The 23,742-nt window shown below is 28.9% G+C and overlaps 1 protein-coding gene across 1 annotated transcript in view; it reads left to right on the top strand.

Annotated features, from left to right (window-relative positions):
• The first annotated feature begins 964 nt into the window (after window positions 1-964).
• The window catches only part of LOC142318077 (zinc finger-containing ubiquitin peptidase 1-like), a 106,020-nt gene continuing 83,242 nt past the window's right edge, over window positions 965-23,742 (top strand). The window contains exons 1-2 of the mRNA XM_075354603.1: window positions 965-1,085; window positions 13,579-14,291. Of these exons, the coding sequence (XP_075210718.1) occupies window positions 13,587-14,291 (705 nt within the window). The 5' untranslated portion in view covers window positions 965-1,085; window positions 13,579-13,586. The remainder of the gene's footprint in view (window positions 1,086-13,578; window positions 14,292-23,742) is intronic.

Raw genomic sequence — 23,742 nt, 5'->3', positions numbered from 1 at the left:
ACAAGCCCAAATTTTCTGTTTGACTTGTTTTTATGGAGATAGATGACTAAGAGTCTGTATTTCCTAAAGGACAAAAATCCTTAAAAAATAATAAGATGAAACCCCCCAAAAAATATAAAATAAAAGTAAAAAACTATAAAAAATTTGAAAGTGGGAAGTATGTGTTCATATTCTAGCAGATCATGCCCACATCCTTCATGTGATTCATTTATTCTGACAACTTTTCAACTGTTCTTCATTTAATTTTTATCATAATATGTTCCCAACCATGCTTTGGATTGTATAACTAACATACTACTACAAAAGTTTCAGAACTTTATCTACCATTCTATAAAATCTTATGCAGCTTTGGTGATCTTAATCCAGTCAATCATACAGCTGTATTCGTAACTTTCTTCCATTAAATAATATTAAAAGGTAATTGACAAGAATTCTGTTGTAGATAAGTATTATTTTTACAGAAAACATATCAGGGATGGAAATTTACTTTTTTTAATCATAATTTCATTGTAAACTGCTGATGTTAAAAAAGGTCGTTATTGTTTTCGTAGCGCATCCAGTTTCCCGCTTTAATCAGTTCAGCAAACGTTAAGCTTACTATAAAATTATGAATTTCTTATTGGCGTTTTTATTAATTACTCATTTAAAAAGTAATGACTGATATTAATCGTGAATCATTCCTGAAGTTTTTTTTCATTTAAAACTAGATTCTTGTAGAAAAAGATATACTGAAAAAAATAATTATTAAAAATAAAAGTAAATAAACAAAAATGATCCTAATGGTAGAATATGATGTCAAAAATTAAGGTTTTTTTTTAAATTTGTTAAATTTCTACATCCGTAACTTTCTAAAGAACTGGTACGAGAATCCAGAAAATTTCTTCGAATTCAAATTCAAACAGCTGATTTGAAAGCATCTGTTCCAAGTACGATTTTTTTTTATAGTGCTGAGCAGGTAAATGACCATAGACTAAATTATGTATCGGTTATTGTAAAATTATTATTTGTTTATTTTATTATTACTTGTAGTTGGGATAAATTGTATTGAATAATTCCTACTGTAATTGAAATAAGTGTCTAACTTGGTAATAGCTTATAACCTTCTTTTTATTAATTTAACGTAGTATTGTTTACCGTTGTAAAAGTTGTTCCTCAGCCAACAAAATTTGGATAATTTTGTTTTTAGAAAGTTTAAGCTGTTATACGTAATTATGTAGAAATTGCATAACTTAAATGTTATTTGGTTGTTTGTTATTAATAACGCTGTGTGTTGGTTAAAATATAATCGAGGTAACTGTTTCTATTTGCATTGATTTTATATAATCTAATAAAGCATTCTAAAGAGAAGATCTCAATTAACTGAATTTTTAAATGTTATTCTAAGATTTGAATAAACCTTAGTTATTGTTTTGTGAAACCTTTATTTTTTAGGTAAGGGAAAATACTTAATATTACTTAAATTCAGAATAATTTATCAAGTAGGTTTCAAAGAAAAAGTTTGTCTGCTTCTGAAAGATAATGATTAAAGTGTTATCAAAACTTGCTTCTGAAATAAGGGTGCTGAAACATGAAATGCACTAAAAAAGAATAATCTTTCAAATTAACATGGAAATTATTCTTTCAGTGTATTTTCTAGAGCTAATCAATGCAATTCCTTAGGAGGAATTGTTGGTAATATTTATGGTCTCATCCAAACTGTTAACCACTTTAGCATATATTCAAATAATTCATATAATTTGAGTGTATGTTAAAGTGGTTAACCAAATTTGTTTAATAATAGTGGTTGTTTGTTAAAAACATATTAAATTAACAATTATGGCATATTTGTAATAAAATATATTGTTTGATTACATACCAAAGAGGTTTTCTAACCATTTTAAGACACAGTGCCTTGGTAATTATACTGAGAAAGGAAGTACACAATTAGATATGATCTACATTGGAAACTAAAACAGTTTCCAGTAATTCTGACCGATTATTTATCAACTTAAATTTTTTTCATACTTTATTATACCATAATATATATGCTTAGGGTCAGGAAAACACAAGATTTAAACATTGGAAAGCAGGTAACATGTACAAGGTCAAAGTCTGGACTGCATTATCAGTGTTCTAGTCAATTGCCAATTAAGTGAGTTATAAGAGCACCTCTTCAGATGGTAGTCCAGTTTGTGAAGAGTGGTTAAATAAAGTTGTGTGGAGAGAGAGGAATAAACTTGATTGTCGTCAAGAGTTAGCCGTTGAAGGTGACTGACAGTACTCTTCATAAGTAGATTATCCATTTTTCACATGATTAATATCACAGAACATGTAGTCACTCTCTGCAGTGACTGTATTATCATTTAAACATACATGATTTGGACAAAGGACCTAGAGGTAGTGTTAGGTACTGCCATACCTTGGTAATTTATCCCTAACCTCTCTGCAAAAGTCTAACTTAACTGTATTTTTAGCCTTTACCCTAACCTTTCTCCACCATAGAACAAATTGGATCTCAGTAACTCACAAAACTGCTAGCTAATTGACTGGAGTATTGATAAGGCAGCGTAGACTTTGACCTTTTATGGGTTATCTGTTTTCTGACATTTAGATCATGTATTTTCCTGATCCTAAGCATATCTACTATGGTATATTAAAGTATGGACAAAACTGAATCAAGTATTGTTCAGAATTACCTTCCACATAATTTGAATGATGGATCATTTATAACTTTAAACTGGACCTTATAATTTAGTATCTCGTTGGTTATATTTTAAGACTACGATGATTTTTTTTCCTTTTTTAATGCTATATTAATAATGAAGGAAGGTTTAAATCAGAAAACTGTAGTTATTTACCACTGGTTTACTAGTTCACAGGAACAGAATAAATTGGATAGCACTTATTTCTATCATAATTTTAACCTTTCATTGGAAGTTTAGGAATGAATCGCAACATTAACAGGGAAAAAAATATGTAATATATATATGTATGTTTTCACTACTGAAATGAGTATTGATGGATAATAGTGACAATGTGATGAAGTTAGCCCTGGAACTGCTGTTTTGGAAAATATTAATTAACTTTTTTTTTATTGTTTCTTAATGTCAGATTAAAAAAAAAATAGATGTTTTTTATATCATATGATTTTTGACATAATTTAGAAAAATGTAAATTATTGAGAGGTATTGCTTTAATGACGTCTGTTAATCTGTGTTGTGTGAGCAGACTGAGAATTGGCATTCGGAAGTATAGATCATCATTAAGTAAAATAATCTACATGGTAATTATAAATGAAATATACACTTTCAATAGCTTATTAAAAATTTATTTTTTAAGAGTTGAGATGATTATGTACATGATTATATAGAAGAATTCTTTAAGTTTTTATTTATAAATGTTCAATGTGTGCACTGTTTGTAACATGGCAGATATCAACATGGTAGTTGAATTCATCCCAAACACATGCAAGCGTATGCCGGTCAATGGTAGCAACAGCATTTTTGACATGTTGTTATAAGTCGTCAATATCAACAGGAAGGGGCGGTACAAAAACTTTGTCTTTTACATAACCCCATAAAAAAGTTAGTCGCAAGACGTTAAGTCTGGACTAGATTGTGGCCAATGCTTAAACACAATGTTTTCCTTATTTGTACAGCCAATCCTTGTCAGGGAAAGCGTTCATCCAGATAATTTCTGATCTGTAAGTGCCAATGAGGCAGAGGTCCATATTGTATAAAAACCATTAGCCATTCACTTAACATGTCCAGATAAATTACTCTGGTTACTGTCACTTAATGATAAAAAAACAGCCTGTACACCCTTTCACAAGATACAGCACAAAACACATTCATTTAGGGGAATTGCATATATGTTTTAAACTTTCTCTTGGGTTTTGTTCCCCACATTCTTATATTATGTCTATTAACATGTCACATTAAAGTGAAATTTACATTCATTACTGGAAATTAGGCAATGAAAAAAGCCATTGTCATTTTCAACATTTCCGCAACGCCACACAAAAATGAAGATTTTATAATTAACTTTTAAGCTTTGTACTAACTGTAATTTATAAGGTGTCATTTTCAAACATTTCCACAGAATTTTCCACACAGTTGGTTGAGCAATTTGCAATTCTAAACTTGCTAATCTAGTCGATTTGCCTTGACTATGTTGATACACATCACAAACATGATCAGACACCCTGTGTTTTGAAACTGTTTATTATAGTCGTAGTTTAATTTTCTTGTGGGTGGTGATTTACCATATTTTGTTCTGAAATATCTCTGCACGACAGCAATCGAGTTTGTTTTGGCTAATTTGAGGACACAAAAAGCTTTCTCTATTGCAGTAGCGGCCATCTTGCCAGACTAGTAACATGACATATCAGTCAGTGACATTAGCAGCAAGGCAGATATACCAACGTAAACTTTAAAAAATTCCCTATGAAAGCATATTTACTGTATTCACACACACACTAGTTTAATCTTTTATAAGCTATCAAAAGTGTATATTTCATTTTTAATCATCCTGTATTTCATTCACAGCATCTCCCAAAGTGAACATTATTCTTCTGCCAAAATTTAAAATTATGTTGTAAATAAAGCTTCTAAAATTTTAACTCTACATCCCTGAACTGTTTTGGAATGATACAAAATTATGTGCAAAGATCTAAATGCGATCTGGATTTCATTTTTTTTTGAGATGCTGAAGTTTTTAGATTGTTGATTAATGTATCTTTAATTTGTTAAGCTCAAAAGTGTGCTGGCCTCTGTGGCGAGAGTGGTAGCATCTTGGCCTTTCATTTAGAGATCCCAGTGAGGTTTAGCATGCTATAAAATTGCCATTTTATCTCTTCCTTTGAAGGAATACCTAACGCTGGTCCTGTAGGTAAAAAAATTTTAATTAAATTATTCATCTAATAATCCACTATGTGGCATAATACTCATTTGATAATCACAGAATATAACTGCTTTATACTACAATTCATAAATTTAAAAATATTGGATATTTCAAAGAGGTAATCTTTAAAACATAAAATAGTTAAAGCATAATATTACACCATGAATTCACAAAGTAATATTATAGTTTTTTAGGATTATGTATACTTCCTTGACTACAAAGTTCTATATTAATAAATAGGTCACAGCTTCAAGCAAATGTACATCAAACATGTTTAGCCATATTTATCTAAATCTAACAACATAAGAGGGGCCGGCAATTATTGTTATAAAGATAAAAAATATGGATAGAACCATAGATATGTTTATGTAAGAAGTCTATTTTTAATTAATTATATAATTTAATAAACTTGTAAAAATAAAATAAGTCTAAAAATAAATTTTACCCCGGTTAATAATTTATAAAGAAAAGAAACTTATAACGTGTGTAACTGCAGTTACTTTTTTCAATTTTGGTATTTGGAACTTGTGAAAATTAGTATGAAAACATGTGTGGAAATAAGCCACATAAATGCCATCCATGGCATTTTCACATGCTACGAAAATTGTCATTCATCTCATTCTCTGAAGCGATACCTTACGGTGGTCCTGAAGGTTAAAAAAAATATATATACCATCCAATGCATGACTACTTGATGTTGACAGTATCTGGTTTGGTTTTATCTCCATCCTCATTTCCTTTCTCTTCTTGGGTCTGAGAGATAATGCTTTTTATGATTGCAGTGACACACAAGCTGCAAGGTCCTTATTTGTACTTTAACTAGCAAACAACTATAAGATAAGTGAAATTGATCACATAATGTTTCAACAGAAATGTTACAAAATTCTTTGACAAGAAAATCCAGATGTAGTATTTACTTTAGTGGATTTAAGCAGGGTGATTCTGTTTGTGTTCATTTGGTATGGCTCACTAATGCTATAATTACTGGTGAATTGTATAACACATTTATGAGTTTTTTTTTTTATGTATAAAAGTGATTCCATTGTAATATTTTGATTCAGTAGGGGCTCTCAATCACTAACTGACATATGTACTGCTTGTCAAATCAACCCAATAATTATTGACATTCATGCATCTCTCTTCTGAGAACCACAATACAAGGTTTTATTTCTGCTTGATTACAAGCTGTGTATGAGTCCCAGACATGAGCTGATGTACTGCTAAAGAAAGTTTGCTCTCAACTGAAGTGTGTGGATCATGATACTTGTTCTGATTGTCTGCTTTGTGAAATGCAGATTGTAGGCAGTTTAGCAAAATGAGTGGTTCAGTATATATTTTCAACTATGGTACATCACATTAAAGATTGTCAAAGTCATCAGTGTTAAATAGTTGCCTTGAAGTAGCTTTTGTTTTTGTTTACATGTTTGGATACAAGTTCATCTCATCAGTGATACTCCGATATGCCCTTTGATAACTACAGCATAACCTTGATTGTGTGGCATTGTGTTATAAATTTAAATTAGTATATAGAATTGATATTTTTAGTGATTTGGTTGAAATTGACAGATTATTTAAATTTCCAAAATCTGTTAGACTTTTGTCCCAACTAACCTAATTGTTTTCCATCACTGTTCTTGTTTATGATGTCAGTAATCCTGTTTTAGTTAATTGTAAATTTGTAATATTTATTTATTATACACATACACACACACACACACACACACACACACACACACACACAAAACACACACACATAACACGCACAACACACACACATAACACGCACAACACACACACACACACTCACTCACACACGCACATACACACACACACACACACACACACACACACACACACACACATACAGGCCCTGTGGGAGATGTAGGCCAAATTTATGGGTAGATTCAGAACATAAAAATAAAAGCGTTCATGTAGACAAATGCCTTATTTCTCGTCATTTTCCCTCTGTTGGCTATTTTTTATTTTTTCAATAAAATCTATATCTAAAGAATGGACTGAAATTTTGTATTTATGTACCTAACATCTTCTGTAAAATAAATAAGTTTCAAAATTTCACCTTTGAAATTCTGAAATGGCAGCCATTAAAAATGTTTAATTGTTAATAGCCGAGTAAGTATTACTTGTATAAAATTATGGTTTATTAGATAAAATCTTAAACCTTTTATTGCAAACAAATTGACACCCCCCCCATTTGTTAATTTTGGATGAACAGTTTAGTTATAGCTGATATTTTTAAAGTGGATTCCAAAAATTATCCAGTGTGACAAAAATTGAAGTAATTTTTGAGATTGAACTATCATGAAAAAGCATAGCACTAGCTACACATTATATATTAGCTATGTTAGTGCCTTAAACCACAAAACTAACTTATAATATTTAACATAAGCAAAGAGATATTTAACTCATTTGTTGTTAAATTAGGAAAAGCAGGACTGTATATGTGCTAAGTCTATTATACTAAATCTTAAACAAGCACATACATTTATGATAAATTCATAAAAACCCTTGTAAATATTCAAATGCCAAAGTAATAAAAATTTACTTATCATTAAACAGTAGTGATGTGGTATTATATTTTATTCATATGAATGTAAACAAAAGAATAATTTCATATATGAACTGACAAAATATATTTGAAAAACTACTTCTGAAACAAACAAGTTTTACACGACTATTTTATCACCTTTTTTATTTTTTTTTTATAAATCATAAGAAATTATATATGATTTCATATTTATATTATGTACTATTTTACTGTTACGTGAATTAAAAAAAATATAATTGTTAGGAATAATAAATTTTATAAAACTTTTGTATTACCCAAGAGGAAACATCCATTTATTTTACTGAAGAAAAATTGATATAATAATAGTATATTAAAGTTTGTATAATGTATAATAATATTACAATTATTCTAATTGTTGTCATTTACTGCATAGGAAGTTAGAGAGTTTTGTATCAGTCCTGTCAACGTTTAGAAAGCTCACACGATGTTCAGAGTGAGGATGAATTGTTGGACTGGATTCTTTGGGTTCTTTCTATCTGTGACATCCTGTTATAGTATATTATCATCCTCTCTACTGTACTATTAGCAGTTCTAATACTGCAGACACCCTAGGTAGAACTGTTGCACATTTGTATGTTTACGCTTTTTAAACTTTAAAAAGTAATACATTTACAGTTGTGTTTTGACTAATGAATTTCATAAAGTAAACACATCACAAGTACATTAAAACAGCACTGTCACATCACATTTTTACAAGTGTTAACAGAGTTATGACAGCAAAAAAGGTAAAATGTAAATTTTAATTTTAAAGTTTGTCACTAAAAATGCTAATTCTGTGAAATACATTAATAGTTATATCACCCCACCTTTCCTCCTAATTACATTGTTGATATGTTTTCATGATAATGTAATAAATTATGTATAAATAAATGATTAAAGCAACTTTATCCATTTTGATTTAGTGATTGAATAGATTAAACATGAGTAATATTACAATATCTAGTGTGAGTGTGTAGTAGGTACATTAACAATTGTGCATGCCCTGGGTACAGATGCAAATAATTTGCTTGTATTTAATTCTTTTTAAAATTTGCAGCATATAATTGATAATTATACAAACCAACATACTTGGCGTTTATAGACCTAGAAAAGGGATTCGATAACGTAGACTGGAATAAAATGTTCAGCATTTTAAAAAAAATTAGGGTTCAAATACAGAGATAGAATAACAATTGCTAACATGTTCAGGAACCACAAACAGCAACAGTAATAATCGAAGAACATAAGAAAGAAGCCGTAATAAGGAAGGGAGTCCGACAAGGATGTTCCCTATCTCCGTTACTTTTTAATCTTTACGTGGAACTAGCAGTTAATGATGTTAAAGAACAATTTAGATTCGGAGTAACAGTACAAGGTGAAAAGATAGATGCTACGATTTGCTGATGATATAGCAATTCTAGCCGAGAGTAAAAAGGATTTAGAAGAAACAATGAACGGCATAGATGAAGTCCTACGCAAGAACTATCGCATGAAAATAAACAAGAACAAAACAAAAGTAATGAAATGTAGTAGAAATAACAGAGATGGACCGCTGAATGTGAAAATAGGAGGAGAAAAGATTATGGAGGTAGAAGAATTTTGTTATTTGGGAAGTAGAATTACTAAAGATGGACGAAGCAGGAGCGATATAAAATGCCGAATAGCACAAGCTAAACGAGCCTTCAGTAAGAAATATAATTTGTTTACATCAAAAATTAATTTAAATGTCAGGAAAAGATTTTTGAAAGTGTATGTGTGGAGTGTCGCTTTATATGGAAGTGAAACTTGGACGATCGGAGTATCTGAGAAGAAAAGATTAGAAGCTTCTGAAATGCGGTGCTATAGGAGAATGTTAAAAATCAGACGGGTGGATAAAGTGGCAAATGAAGAGGTATTGCGGCAAATAGATGAAGAAAGAAGCATTTGGAAAAATATAGTTAAAAGAAGAGACAGACTTATAGACCACATACTAAGGTATCCTGGAATAGTCGCTTTAATATTGGAAGGACAGGTAGAAGGGAAAAATTGTGTAGGCAGGCCACGTTTGGAATATGTAAAACAAATTGTTAGGGATGTAGGATGTAGAGGGTATACTGAAATGAAACGACTAGCACTAGATAGGGAATCTTGGAGAGCTGCATCAAACCAGTCAAATGACTGAAGACAAAAATTATCAAAAATATTGACTGTTGCTAACATGTTTCATTTTTTTTTTTTTTTTTTTTACAAATTAATCCCCTTAGCAAAAACAAATTATCCTGCAGATCATTAAGATACTCCTTGTACAGTTTCCCCATTGTTACCTCTTTTATAGTATCCAATTTTTTCCCTTGTTATTACACAGAAAAATACAAGTATAATTGTATTTAACATGTTAAACTACTAAATATCAGTCAATTATTAATTTTTTCTTGTGTTTGGTTGCAAGAAGTCATTCATCACAGTTTCACCAAATTCTGAGATATAGTTCTCATATTGTAAGAAGGGACTTAATCACAGATTTTAATGAGTTCATTGGCTTAATGACTTACTCAAAACCCTCTAAAACTAAAATATTTATAAATTTAAATAATTTTTTTTAAATTGCTGAGAATATATTATTTTTATAGTATCTTTTTGTTTATTGTAGCCGAAGTCCATCATCTCCAATTGTGTCATTCTTATTTTTTATCACCTAAATAAAAGTGATTTAAACAAAAATTGCAGTAGAATTAAATTTAATTATTTCCGCTTTTAATGGTTTTTATTTTGCTTGCATTTAGATAAAAAAAAGAAAAAAATTTAAGTTGTGAAAGTTTACATCATAGCTCTAGAACTATGCTATAAGAAAGAAAGTATTGCAATCAGTCAAAAATGGAGTATGGGTTTTCTGCATTTCTTGACCCATTTCATGACCCAGGGATCCCAAACAACAAAAAAAGAGTGGGAGGGGGTAATGTTTATACATATGTATGAATGTGCATAGGTGTGTTTGAAGCTTAATAACTTTTGACCGGGTAAACCAATTTTGTTGAAATTTTTGTACAGAAACTCATGTATCAGGTAATTTTTTTGATTAAATTTTGGGGTCAATATCTCCAGGGGCTGCAGGTTTGGGGATTAATTTTCCCAAAATTTTGCAAATATAATCCCACTTTATATAAGTTCAGTACATGCTTACCTTACCATTTATAAAAATAAAAAAAATTTGCCCCAAAATTCTCTCTTCCACAAAATTAAAAAAAAAAACTTTTTCATTTATTGTTTATTTTTGAACCAAATTTAATGCCTTCCTTGGTATTACTAACAGTGCAACTGACCAAAAACAAAATAATACTTTGGCAGCAGCATTAAAAGTGGAAGAGCCGATCAAAGTTTAAAAATGTTGATTTTTTTTTATTTTTCAAAACTTTTTATTTAAACTTGTAATAGTATTAAACTTTTACCAAAAATATTACAATAATATCTCATCATAATTCATTTGTATACTCAAAAAAGGAATCATAGGTAACTTTTTATTGGTTGTGCATGTGGAATTTTTTTTTATTTTCTTCCATTTAACATAGTAAATGTAGAAAGATTAAAAATATTTATTGGAAGGTGATTTTGAAGGTGGGGGAGCAAAAAAATAAATATTACCTTTTTTTAACTTTTGGTTTATTTAAACATGTAATTGTAATTTTAGAATAAAACTTCTTCATAAATTATTCCCATCCAGAAAAAAATCTTATTTTAGTAAATTCTTTTAAATTACTTTTTTTCATGTACAATTATTTTTCCATATAAGAATAAATAACCAGTGCCAGGAAAGTATTAAAACTTTGTTGTCAGATTTTTTGTTTTAGGATAAAACAAAATTCTTCATTTTTTAAGTTATTCTTCATTTCCAAAAGTTAGTCTCTAGTCTCCTCACAAAAAAATTACTTGCCCAGAATTAATTTTCATGAAGGTTTTACTGAAATAATTTAGGGTCAAGTTATTCCATAAAATTTCACAGGATTTGAATTAAATTTGTATTATCACCATTGTTAAAAAATCCATTTTTTTATCATAAATGTTCATATATCTGTAGAGATTAGTTAAATATTCATTTAATTTTGTTACATATTGTAGTCAAGAAAGATATAACTGAATAGCATCTATAGGCCTACAAGCATTTAGGTCTCTGCTTCTCTTTATACCTTACGCAGTTTTTTAGCTGTTCACTTTATTTAAAAAATTATGAGCTACACATTGATTTTATTACATGTTCTGATGTGTTTCATTCAGAATACAAAAATTGTCTTTAAAGAAAAGCTTTAAATATGCATTTTTCCCAGTTTAGAATTTAATAACTCAAAAAAGACCGATTTATATAAACCAAAGTTCTGTACTATTACATTTAATAGAATAAAATAAATAAATAAACAATCCCATTATTAAAATATTACTTCATATAAAAAAATGAATTTGAAAATAATATATTTATAGAACGAACAATATTGTATGATTTTAATTAAATTGATCACACATAGTTTTTTTTTTTTTTACCATACATTCACAAAGATACAAATCATATAATTTTGAGCCTTATAAGATCAGTAAAATGTATAATAATTTTAAATTAGTTAAAAAACATGACCAAACAGTTTTCTTATATAAAGTAAAAGTTAATAACATTTTGTTTTATATAAATTTGGGGTTTAAATTTTGTTTTGCAGTTTACAAGGGTTAAAACTAACATTACAAGAAAGTATTTGTATTAACTACTGTTATTTTCCAGATGTATCTAAGAACACCCAGGTTCTCATTTTAGACACAAAATTTAATCTTTGTTTGTTTATTGTATATTAACTTTTACAATTTGAGCAGCGTAGACTATTTTTGTTAGTTGATCTGTAGAACCATTAAATTTCGGATAGCCACTTATCCCCCATATTTTAGCCTCTGTAACCCTCCTCAGTTAACAAAATGTAAATATTGCTATATTTGATCTGTTATGGAAATGCCTTAAACTAAAATAATCATATGTCATCAATTCAGGCTCCTTTCCTTGTTAAGGCATCATAGACTATCTAGCTCTTAGCCCCTTCTAATAATGAAAATAAGAAATATTCTGGTATTTGTATTATTTTATTTCAAACACATCCTAAATTCACTTGGTCATTTAAAACTGAGCTATATTTATTCAAAGATAAGTTATAATGTGAGAAGTAACTTAAGCCACATTGCCAGCTTAATTGCCAAAAATTGGAATATTGTTAATTTGAGTATTTTTTTTTTTTTTTTTTTAGTTTTTTAGATTCAACAGTACACCTTGCTTTCCCAGATGCCTATTACCTTCAGTTAACAAAAATTCAAGTATTCAGATATTTAAACCTTTTTGTTAAAAATTGTTCTGCTTTCAGCTAGAATAGAAAGTTTTACAAGAATTTTATGACGTTTGCTCTTCAGTTGGCTAGTGAAACTCAAACTAACCCATTTAGTTAGTGTAATTTCCACCATCCAGAACAAGAGTGAAACTGATTTTAACTAAACTTGCTGATAAAGTTCTTCTAAACCATAAATGAAACTATATGAATGGAGAAAGGCCCATAAATGTTTTTCTCTTTTGAAATTTTCTTGTAATGCATTTAAACAAAAAATTAAAAAAAAAAAACAAAGTAAGATTTAAAACTTGCAATTGTATACTTTACAGAAACAATTTTTAGAATTTCAAAAAGGTCTCATACTCTCCCTTTAAACAAAACCATTTTTTTTTGTGTTTGTAACTAGGCTTCATTTTAGAAAAAAAATTAATGGAAATAAAATTTGGAATGATTATGTGGAATTGTTTTTCTTAATTCTGAGCTTCTGTGCTTAATAAAATTAATTCAGAATTCTATTTTTAATTTGTTTGCATTACAAAATTGTATTTATGTTATTATTTAATGCTGTAAGAATAAATTGTTGAGGTAAAACCACCACCCTCTGGTTGAAGCCAGGTAGTACTCCTGGTTCATTATGTATAATGAACATTATATTAACTTTGATATACTGTAGACTATATCTATACTAATTTTAAATGTGTTGCATATTATAGGTCATTGACAAAAAATGATATCATTTATTTTAATTTTTAGTTATTTAGTACTTTTTTATTAAATATTGGTTTTGTGATTATTGTTTTACAGGTCGTGGTATGGCTGCAAAGATGCCAGAGTTAAATTACTCGTGTGAGATTTGTGGAGCTGATGGTTTAACTGATGATGAAATGAGAGTACATATTTTAATGTGCCATTTAAAAGGTGCAACTTCATGTCCTTTTTGTGATCTGGAAGATGTTGTACCCGAAGAAATGTTAGTGCATGTTAACACCGCACATCTTGATTATTTAACACCAGAACAAGAAATACTTACATTTATTGATGATGAAGAAGTTGTTACGTGTAGGCAGGATGGTTTATCTGAATGGTCACCCGTACCTTCAAAACCATTCATTAATGGTTTAAGCAATAGTAGTGATAACATTAATAACAATAATAACAATGATTGCTGCGATTCTAAACCTCACCCTGTAAGCAGTGAAGGCGCTGCTGGTTGGGGTTCTCCTCAAAGATCTCAGTTAGCTTTAAATTTAAGAAGCAGCACGACAGCTTCATTTACAAAATCTTCATTACAGAAGTGCCCAATGTGTTCTTATACCAATGAAAGTGCTGTTCAGCTAGAAGAACATATTAATAGGCAACATTTTGACTTGACCAGTCCATCGTTTCCAGCAGATTCTCCATCAAGTACTTATGAACCAGTTTATAGCTGTCCATTATGTATTCAAACTTTTCAAAACAGTCCAGATTTAGAACTTCACGTAAATATAGAACACAAAGATATTCTAAGTCCAGCAAAGGTGATTCCTTTAATATTTTTCTTTTTAATTATAGTAGTTATACATTAAATGGTATTACATTTTATGTACAGTTTTATGTAAATATTGTAAGGTATAAGCATGTGTTTTTTTGCTGTGCATTATCTGCATGTTATATTTTTATATTTAAATAGTTGGTGTTTGTATAACAATGTTCTATTATAATTATATGAAATTTTATCTTGTGTCTTTAAAAAATATAATTATATAGTAGTGATCATATCACCACTTGTTTTTGTACATAATATTACAGTTAATGATATAAGGCTTATTGTATGTAGTGAGATCTTAACTTTTTTTCACCAATTTCCTTTGTATATTATTTGAACTGCAGTGCATTGACAAGAGGATTTACAAACTGAATGGATCCTTCCAAAATTAAAAGTACTATAGTGAAAAAGATAATGTATTAAATTAAACTTTTTATTAAATTTAAACATTTATACAAATCAGAAAGGATAGTTGCATGTAAATTGCTTCATATCACAGTATTTACAGTTAAACCTTTCTAATATGGGAACCATCAGTATATCAAAGAAAAAATCCACTTTTGCTCGTTTTTATTTTAACATGAATAATAAATTTATTTGTTTGTATGGGATAATAAAAAAGATAAAATTACTACTAGGGCCGTTCGGGAAGTTCTCTGCCTGACAAAAAAAAAGATTTTTTGAATGTAATCGCCTTGAAATACGATTCATTTAGACCAACATCTCTCCAACATTTTAATACTCTCAGTATTATCTGATTTGTTAAACTGCAAAATAAGTGGTTAGCTTAGCTATTGACTTTGAAGTGAATAGCTATCATTTGAAGTGAATCTTAATCCAGCAAGCCATTTCTTCAGTTTTGAGAAGAGGAAGTAATCACCAGGAATCAAACCTGGGAAATACAGCACATGCAGAAGATTTTTGAAGTTAAGGTCATGGAGTTTTTCAGCAGTAACCCAAGATGTATGTGCAGGCACATGAAAGAGCACTTTCTTTTTTGCCAGGTGTACATTCTGTTTAAATAGGATGCTTTGGACCAGTAGTGAAGTTTAATTTTCTTTGGTGCTATCCTGCCTTTTCTAGGTGGTCAAGAAGTATTCAGTCGAATGTGCTTTTGGTCGACTGTTAACAAATGCGGAACCCATCAAAATGGAAAGCTTTTTCTTACCCAAAGTTTTGTATAAAATGTAGTGGACACAGTCTATTAGGATGTTTGCAATGCCAGCAAGCTCACATACCTTAAAATGGTGATAATTTTATACAGCATTTTGGATTTTTGTGACAGTTTTGTTGATCTTATGGTTTATGGGTTTCCAGAGTCTTCATTATAGATGCTTATATAACTGTGTTTAAATTTACCAATTAACTTTCTTCATCAAAGGGGAATCATCTAAAGTGTAATCTCAACTCTTTTTGTAAATTTTTCAGGGTTAAACCTTTTAAAAGTAAGTACTTTATTGTAGCTTGAACTTCAATTTCTCAGGAATGTCAAAACTTGCATACGTTACTTTGATGGCCACAAACAAACAACTCAACATGTTCCATCTGATCATACTTTACAGTATGTCATTTGGTCATACTTGCATCATCTCTGTGTCAGGCTGAGAACTTTCTGAACAACCCTCATACAGTTTAATAAATTTTTTAGTAGAAATTACTGATTAAAATTTAATTAAGGGTTTGTAAAGAGTTGTAATGAACATAAAAGTCATTATAACCTATACATTTATTACCATGTTTAGCCAAGGATTGATTTTGATGGCAATAATCCGAAAATAATTCTGTCATCACCATTGCATGCGAGTATGTTCTTAATGTGTGTCTTAAACTGCAATAATAGTCAGCTCTTCTATTCTTTTACTTACTGTCATTGCATCAACATTATTAGCTTCACCACAATAGAATTCATTATGATTGCATATGTTATTTAAGCATTCAAGCTAACCATTTGATCCTGTGAATTGATTTTTCCCCAACATTTTTGTCCCTTGGAAAGCGTGACCTTGAGTAACTGGAACTGATATAGACATTTCCCTAACTTATCTACTTAATAAATTACTCCTGAATGGCAGTTTATCGTTACTGAAAATTATTTGTTTACTTTATTCTACTTTTTCTGTGCAACCATTCTCAGATAATTGCATCTTAATTTATTTTTTGCAGTACAGTGTACATATTGCACTTAACTGAGGTGATAATTTAAAACTCTGTTTGCTTAGAAATTTGTACTTATTGTAATCCTCTACCATTTTTTTTTTTTTTTTTTTTAATTAATTTTAATATCATTTTCAGGCATCATATTGAAAATAAGTAACCAAAATAAAGTTAAATGAATGGAGTGTTAATATTTTTTAGAATTCGAAAAATATATAAAAATCACTTAAATTTTGTGTTCGGTGAATTAATTCAGATTTTTTAATTGGCAAATTGTTTATAATGGAAAAGACTTTCCACTTCCTTATCAGAAAACTTTTCTCACTGTGTGAAGCAATTGCTTCACAATTGAAAGTTAAGAGTTTCTTTCTGCTTTAATGAGTGGCCACATTGTAATTTTTTTACTGCATGTACTATTAGCTATTATGATGTACTGTACAAATTTATGAGTTGTGCCTATAGAAAAATTTAATTGAGGTTTTCAATTAATGGTCTTTGGTTTTTTGAAAATTATGACACATTGGCATGGAGGCCTATTTTTTTTTGTAATATTTCATATTTTTAAAGAATGTTTTATAGCCAATTTTTTTGGTGGGTCCTTAGGATTTGATATATATATATACATATATATATATATATATATATAAACTGCTGAGTGATTTTATTTAATCAGATATTTAAAAAAAGAGTTGCAGCTCTGATTTGTACCTGTTTTGCTCAGTGTCTCCTTACAGAAATTAAATTTATATGATCAGTGGTTTTTTTCTGAATACACCTACATCTCATTAAAATCTTTGAATATAAATTTCATCATTCAAAGAGAAAAAAGCATTTATATTTTCCATGCATCACACTTTATCCTACTGGAAATGTTTGATACTTTTGTATATTTATTTCACTTAAAAATATTCGCACAAATTTTTATTAGTTAAACATTAATTTCTTTGTATTGATTATGCTAGTGAAAGTGAGTGCATACTCAATAGATTAAAATAATAAATTTTATTGGAAGACTTGTTTTGCAATCGGAAAAATAAAAATTTTTGAAAAATCATACCAGATCAGATATCTGATTTTCTTCTGTTGTTTTATACTAAATATTTATTTACTGTAAAAGAGATGCTGTCATACTTTAGTAAAGGTAGACTGTACTGTAACTGTGTTTTTCATAGTTCTTTTTAATATCCTAACTGTTAAAAATAGTTATCATAATTATAAAATTTTTGTGATGTTTTGCAACCAAATTAATTTCTACAGCATGATTTTAATAAATACTTAACTTTTCTTTATATTTGAGTAGAATTTTTCATTTTTATACAATTTCATTTATGGATTTTAGTTCTTATCTTTTTTTCAATTGGTAGTAGTAATAGTAGTAGTGGATTTTCCATTGAAATTGCATGAAGATGAATCAGTTCCTATGTTGTGGTAGTTAATTTAAAATTGTAACTTTTAATTAAAATCAAGCTTTTATAATCATTGCTTTCTACCTGTGCTGAGTACCAAGATTTCCTAGCTTCTCCTTAATGACAAGTTATAAGTTCATATAAATTAAATTGTCTTTTATAACATAAAAAGAAGCCATGAACTCTTAAATTGTAACATTAACTGAATCTCAACTTGATCGAAGTAACCGGAGGAGTGAGAATACTTCTTCATGTGCCGTGTCCATTACAAAAGTTGGCTTCATGTGCCGTGTCCATTACAAAAGTTGGAAGTCATAATAGTTTACTTGCTTTTGAAAAAGCTTCTTGATGCGGTTAATAAGAACTGGACCCTAACTATTTTCTTAGGTTATATAATCAAAATATTCTCTAACACTTGATCATTTTTAAAAAATTGTACCTTTTTCCTGTGTTATATACTGTGGATATATATTGCTTCTTCCTCCTTCCTTATTCTTCTAAATACCTCTATATTTCTGATTGTGTCTGCAGCATTCTCAAAAGCTATCAGTAATTCAATTTCTAAAAGTAATTTTTTTTAAAGCGGCTAAATTTAGAATTCAGGCTTCCATGCCAAACATTAATAAATAGAACATGTAGCATCTTATGAAATAAATGTTTAACCAAGGTTAAATCTGATTGGATATGTATGCAGTTATATAAAAAGTAATATAAAAGTAATTTGATTTACCTCGTTCTATATTACTTGTGCACTGCATCATCATAAAAACAGCACTGTTACTTCCCACAGTTACCTTTCATAATTTTGCTACATATTCTTTCAACATTTTTAGATAAAAATAAAACAATTAGTGAACAAAATATAAAACATAATTGTATAAAACCTTGTCTCCTAATCAATACTTAATACCCTTTTATCAACACAGGATATTTAGATGAATCACTTCTAAATAAATTCATATTTTTAAATGTGATTCTCCTCTGAAATTGTTTTCTTACACTCTTGTGGAGTTCATGATAATTTAGTAGTGTTTTGTTTTAATTTTGGATTATCTTTAATTATTTAGTTTTGTAAGTTTTGAATTTTCTTATCGTGGTATAAAGTTTTTATATAATATAAAATATACAGAAAAAAGTTACTCATAAGAATTGTGGCAAACAAAACTTTGTAAAAACCTCTAACATTTTTAGGTATGAATCATATTTATCAGTGTTTAGTAAATTTAGAATCCAATTTAGATAATAAAATCATATCTTTAAGTAATAAAAGTGGTATGTTATATAAAATAGAAATTTAATCCAAAAAATATTACAATATCTGCTTCTATCAAACGAAATGATATAACTTTTTTTATATAATACAGCATAGAAATAAGGCTTAGGAGAAAAGGTCTTCATTATGCTACTTCTAATAAATTTCATGACTACCTAAAAGACCTTCAAAACAATTTATTTACAAGTAGATTTTCTTTATAAAAAAAAACGATACTAATGCCATTAAATTATATTGATTAGAGAGGATAAATTTTTTAGAACTATTGGCATGTAAGTTGACACAAAAAACTACAAGCATTCATCAAACATTTGGCACAGTACTAGACTGATTGAAAACATTGTCAGTTAATATAGGTGATATTTATAACAAAACATACATACGATGATATTTAATTAAAACTAGTTTAATATCTCAGTTAATATTATTATTTTAAAGTACTTTCAACAATTTTTTTTTTGTACTCACTTTATTGCTGTAGCTTGCAAATTCCAAAGTCACTGTCATCAGTAGATTCTAAAGAGCTCATGTCCAATTCTGAAATCACATTTTTCACAAAATTGTCAATATGCACATCTTATAAATGTTCATCTTCATTGAATTTTTTTTCAACATTGACAAAGTGCTTGTAGACATTGTTCCACTCAGCTTCAGACAATTTATGAAGTTCCTCTTCAGCTAACCGAAGAACGTCTGACTTGTTAAAAATTGTATTTCTTTTAGCTACTTACCTTTTCACTTGACTCCAAATCATTTCAATGGCATTTAAATTTAATAAGATGGCAACCATAGAACTGTGTGACCATAATTTCCAAAAATGTCATCTATCAGAAATTTCTTTTGATTTTTTGTGTAATTTTATATTGTATAATTCAGTCTTCATCATAGCAGGAGAATGGTTAATTTGTTGTTCAACTAACCATTTTATCATATTGTTTTTTAAAGAGTTAGAATTTGGTTGCTTTTGTAGCAGAACGTTGTGATATGATGCATTATCTAGTACAATGACCGACCAAGGTGGCAAGTTGGGAATACATTTTTCCGATAACCATTCTGTGTACTTTTCAGAATCCATAAGATTCGTGATAATCTCCTTTCTTATTTGACTCATACATAAGTAAAGATTGTTAATGAATCCTTTATTACAGCTGGCATGAACAAGTATTAATAGTGAGCCCTTGGATACTGGTGTTTTCAGTCCCTCATTTAGGTTTGTTATCTCTATCCCCCTGATTTTGGTGTCACATTAATACTGTGAATGTAAGTTTCATCTTTGTATAAATAATTGGTCTTCCATATTTGCAAAACAAATTTTGTCATAGAAATTTCATTCTTTGCATTTTAATGTCATGCTGTTCTATCAGTATTTTCCAGTTGTCTTCTGTTTTTTTCCATCTAAATCCCATTTTACATAATATTCTCCATTAATTTCATGTTAATGGGATTTTTATCTAATTCTCTTCACAATAGGAACTCATTTTTCGGTTATATAAAATTTATTTATTAAATATCTCAAAACATCCATGTCAAATGAATCTAAATTGCACACTGCACTGGGGCGATTTACACGTTTTCTTGGCGAAATGAACATGAATGGTTTCTCAGTTGATTTCCCTTCTGCTAATTCTTTGGCATGTTCATTTTGATACTTTTGTCGCTTGAACAGCCATATTCAGCAATTCACTAATAGCTATTCACCGCAATAAATGTTTTTTTAATAACCACTTGTAGAACTTAATTACAAGCAATGTGTGACATATGATTCTTCACAGCGGAATTATTAGAATAGATTAAAAATAAGTAAATTAAATTCTTAGAATTGCGTGTTGTGTTTACAACAATTCATAAATAGCACATTAATCATGAACGATTCTACAATTAGTAGTTTCTATACAACAGGAAGTAGGCCTAGATCACTTCAATATATAATTTAGAATAAAACTCAATAATTACATATGCCACAGCGTAAGTTTATGTAACCTGGTTTTTTATATATTACCATATCATATAAGACATATAGAAAATGACAATTTTTTTAATTTGCTTGTAACAGAGGCCAGAGCATGCAAAATGCTAGTATATAGGTTTTCAGCCCTACATTATGTGCCAATACAACCTAGTCAACCTAGTTTATCGTGTACAAATATGTGTTGAGAACTTCTTTCCTTGGATCAGTGCTATTTAAATAATAATGTTTTTAATTAACAATTTGAAAATAGTTGCTTTGTTCAGTGGTGATGTTATTTATTCCCTTCACATTATTTTTTTTTATTATTACTATTTTGAGTATTTATTAGTTTTGTACGTTTGTACGAAATTTAATTACTTCCCTTTTTTATTTATTAATTTTACATATTATGATATCATTCTGATCATAGTTAATTTGAACTTGCTAAACAAGTACTGGCTCAGTTACTTTGTTATCCATGGAATAACTTACCCATTCTTCGTGTGTTCTGTATAATATATTGTGGGCAGTTATAAATAAAATATCTTTTCTCTGTTCTATACGCGCAGTAATTAGCAGTATGTGTATTGTTCTATATGAGTGTTAGACTAGTATTTTATTGTTGTCAATGTGCCTTAATATAATGCTTTTTCTAAGTTATATATATATAACATTTGACATTGTGCAAGTTCTTATAAAATAAGTCCATCTGCAAATCATTTTGACATTTAAGCTCAAAAGTAAATAGAACATGCTCCATGTTAGAAATAGATACTCAAAGTGTTTAATAAAATAAATATGTAAAAATTAAGTTATAGTATTCTAATAAACCAAAAATCTGAATTTATGTACAAAATAAAGTAAGAATTATTATGTAAACCTAGGGTCAGCTTTGAAGCCAGTGGTGACGGATACATGTAAAATAAGTACAAATGATTATTTTCTATGCCTTGTCTTTTTAATTAATTTTTTTTTTCTTTTTTATAAAGAACTTGATTTTATTTAAAATCTGTCTGTACATTTGTAGCCAGATTGGTTTCAGGAAATAAATTTTTTACTTGTTAGTAAAGTTGAACTCAGCAAAAATTAATTTTGAGTTAAAAAGTAAAAATATTTTCACTGTATTAAATATTAAAGACTTACTTTTTTCACATCATTTTATTCAGTTTAAAGCTTTGACAATTAATTTAGCAGATTTTATGATTATTCATTCACAGTTTTTTTTTTTTGTTTATTTTAATTTTTTTTTATTTGTTAGAATTTGTTTTGGGTTCATTAAACTTTTTTTTTATTTTAGGAGACTTGTGAGAAGATATTATCATTCTGTCCTACTACACAGTATTGTACAGTGCTTTGTTTCATATATTCCTCACAAAAAAGTAGGTCATTTTTATTTTAATCTTATTTTTTAGTTTTATTTTTATTAGATAACTTAGTCATACAGATTTTGTTTTCCATCTCCTGATCTGCTGTATTTTAAAGAAAGTTTTTTTTTACTGGTGGCTAAGTTTAAGGAAGTCTGAGTGGTGAGAATATTATGACTTTGTCTCACTGTTTCTGAGTTTTTGCTCTATAATATTTTTAGTTAGTAAATGATATAAATAAAGATATGAGTTAATTAAATATAGCTTTAAAATGGCCAGAATTTAGTTAAATTTTTTTATTCATTCTTGTTTTTAAAAGTATACTTATGCTTATATTGTTTTGTAACATTATTATTAGCATTTCAATTTCATTCTGCCTGTTTATTACATTTTATTTTTGCAGTTTACCATGTTTATTTAATGGAATTATTCTAATGCCTTGATTTTCCTCATATTGTGTTTTAAAGAATATATGAATTAAAATGAGTTCTTTTTTCATAAATGTCATAGCTGTTATTTTGTAAATAAAGTAGATTATAAGATTATATGCAATAAATATTTATCCTATGAACTCAATATAAGTTATAATTAAAATCAGAATATCTACATCTGTTATTATATTGTTTACAGAAGAATACGAGGGTTGTCTGAAAAGTTTTGAGCCTCAACATGAAGATGGCAGCACTCGTCAACAAAAGTTAGGGAATGTATTTGCGCATGCGTTGAAAGGTACTCACTAAAATTTCAGCCATTTTGAATGCTCAGTTGTTGTTTGATAATCGTTTGAGTAAGTCATTGTGGGTGTTATTGTGAAAACGGAAAAAATTTAATATTGTGCTGTGATTAAATACTTGCATTTGAAAGGCAATATGTCTACACAAATTAAAACCGAGTTGGACGCTGTGTACAGGGACTCTGTCCCATCATTTTCCACCGTGAAAAGATGGGCAGCTGAATTTAAACATGGTCATACCAACTTGGTTGATGATGAGCATTTGGGATGGCCAAAAACTGCAACCATCACAGATATTGAAAAAGTTCACCAAATTGTACTAGACAACCAACAGATTAAGGTTAGAGAGTTAGCAGAGGCTATGGGGATATCGAAAAAACATGTTTGTCATATGTTAACTGAAGAATTGGATATGCGTAAGTTATCCATGCGTTGAGTGCTGTATTTGCTCACTTTGGATTAAAAACGCATTCGAATGAATATTTCCAAGACCCTGCTGGAGCAGTTTAAGCAAAATGAGTTCGATTTTTTGCGTCAATTCATGACTTTAGATGAAACATGGATC

This window comes from Lycorma delicatula, chromosome 1 (genome assembly GCF_047948215.1).
Source record: "Lycorma delicatula isolate Av1 chromosome 1, ASM4794821v1, whole genome shotgun sequence".
Lineage (NCBI taxonomy): Eukaryota > Metazoa > Arthropoda > Insecta > Hemiptera > Fulgoridae > Lycorma > Lycorma delicatula.
The sequence above is the reverse complement of the archived record's forward strand: the minus strand, read 5'-3'. Positions and strand labels throughout refer to the sequence as shown.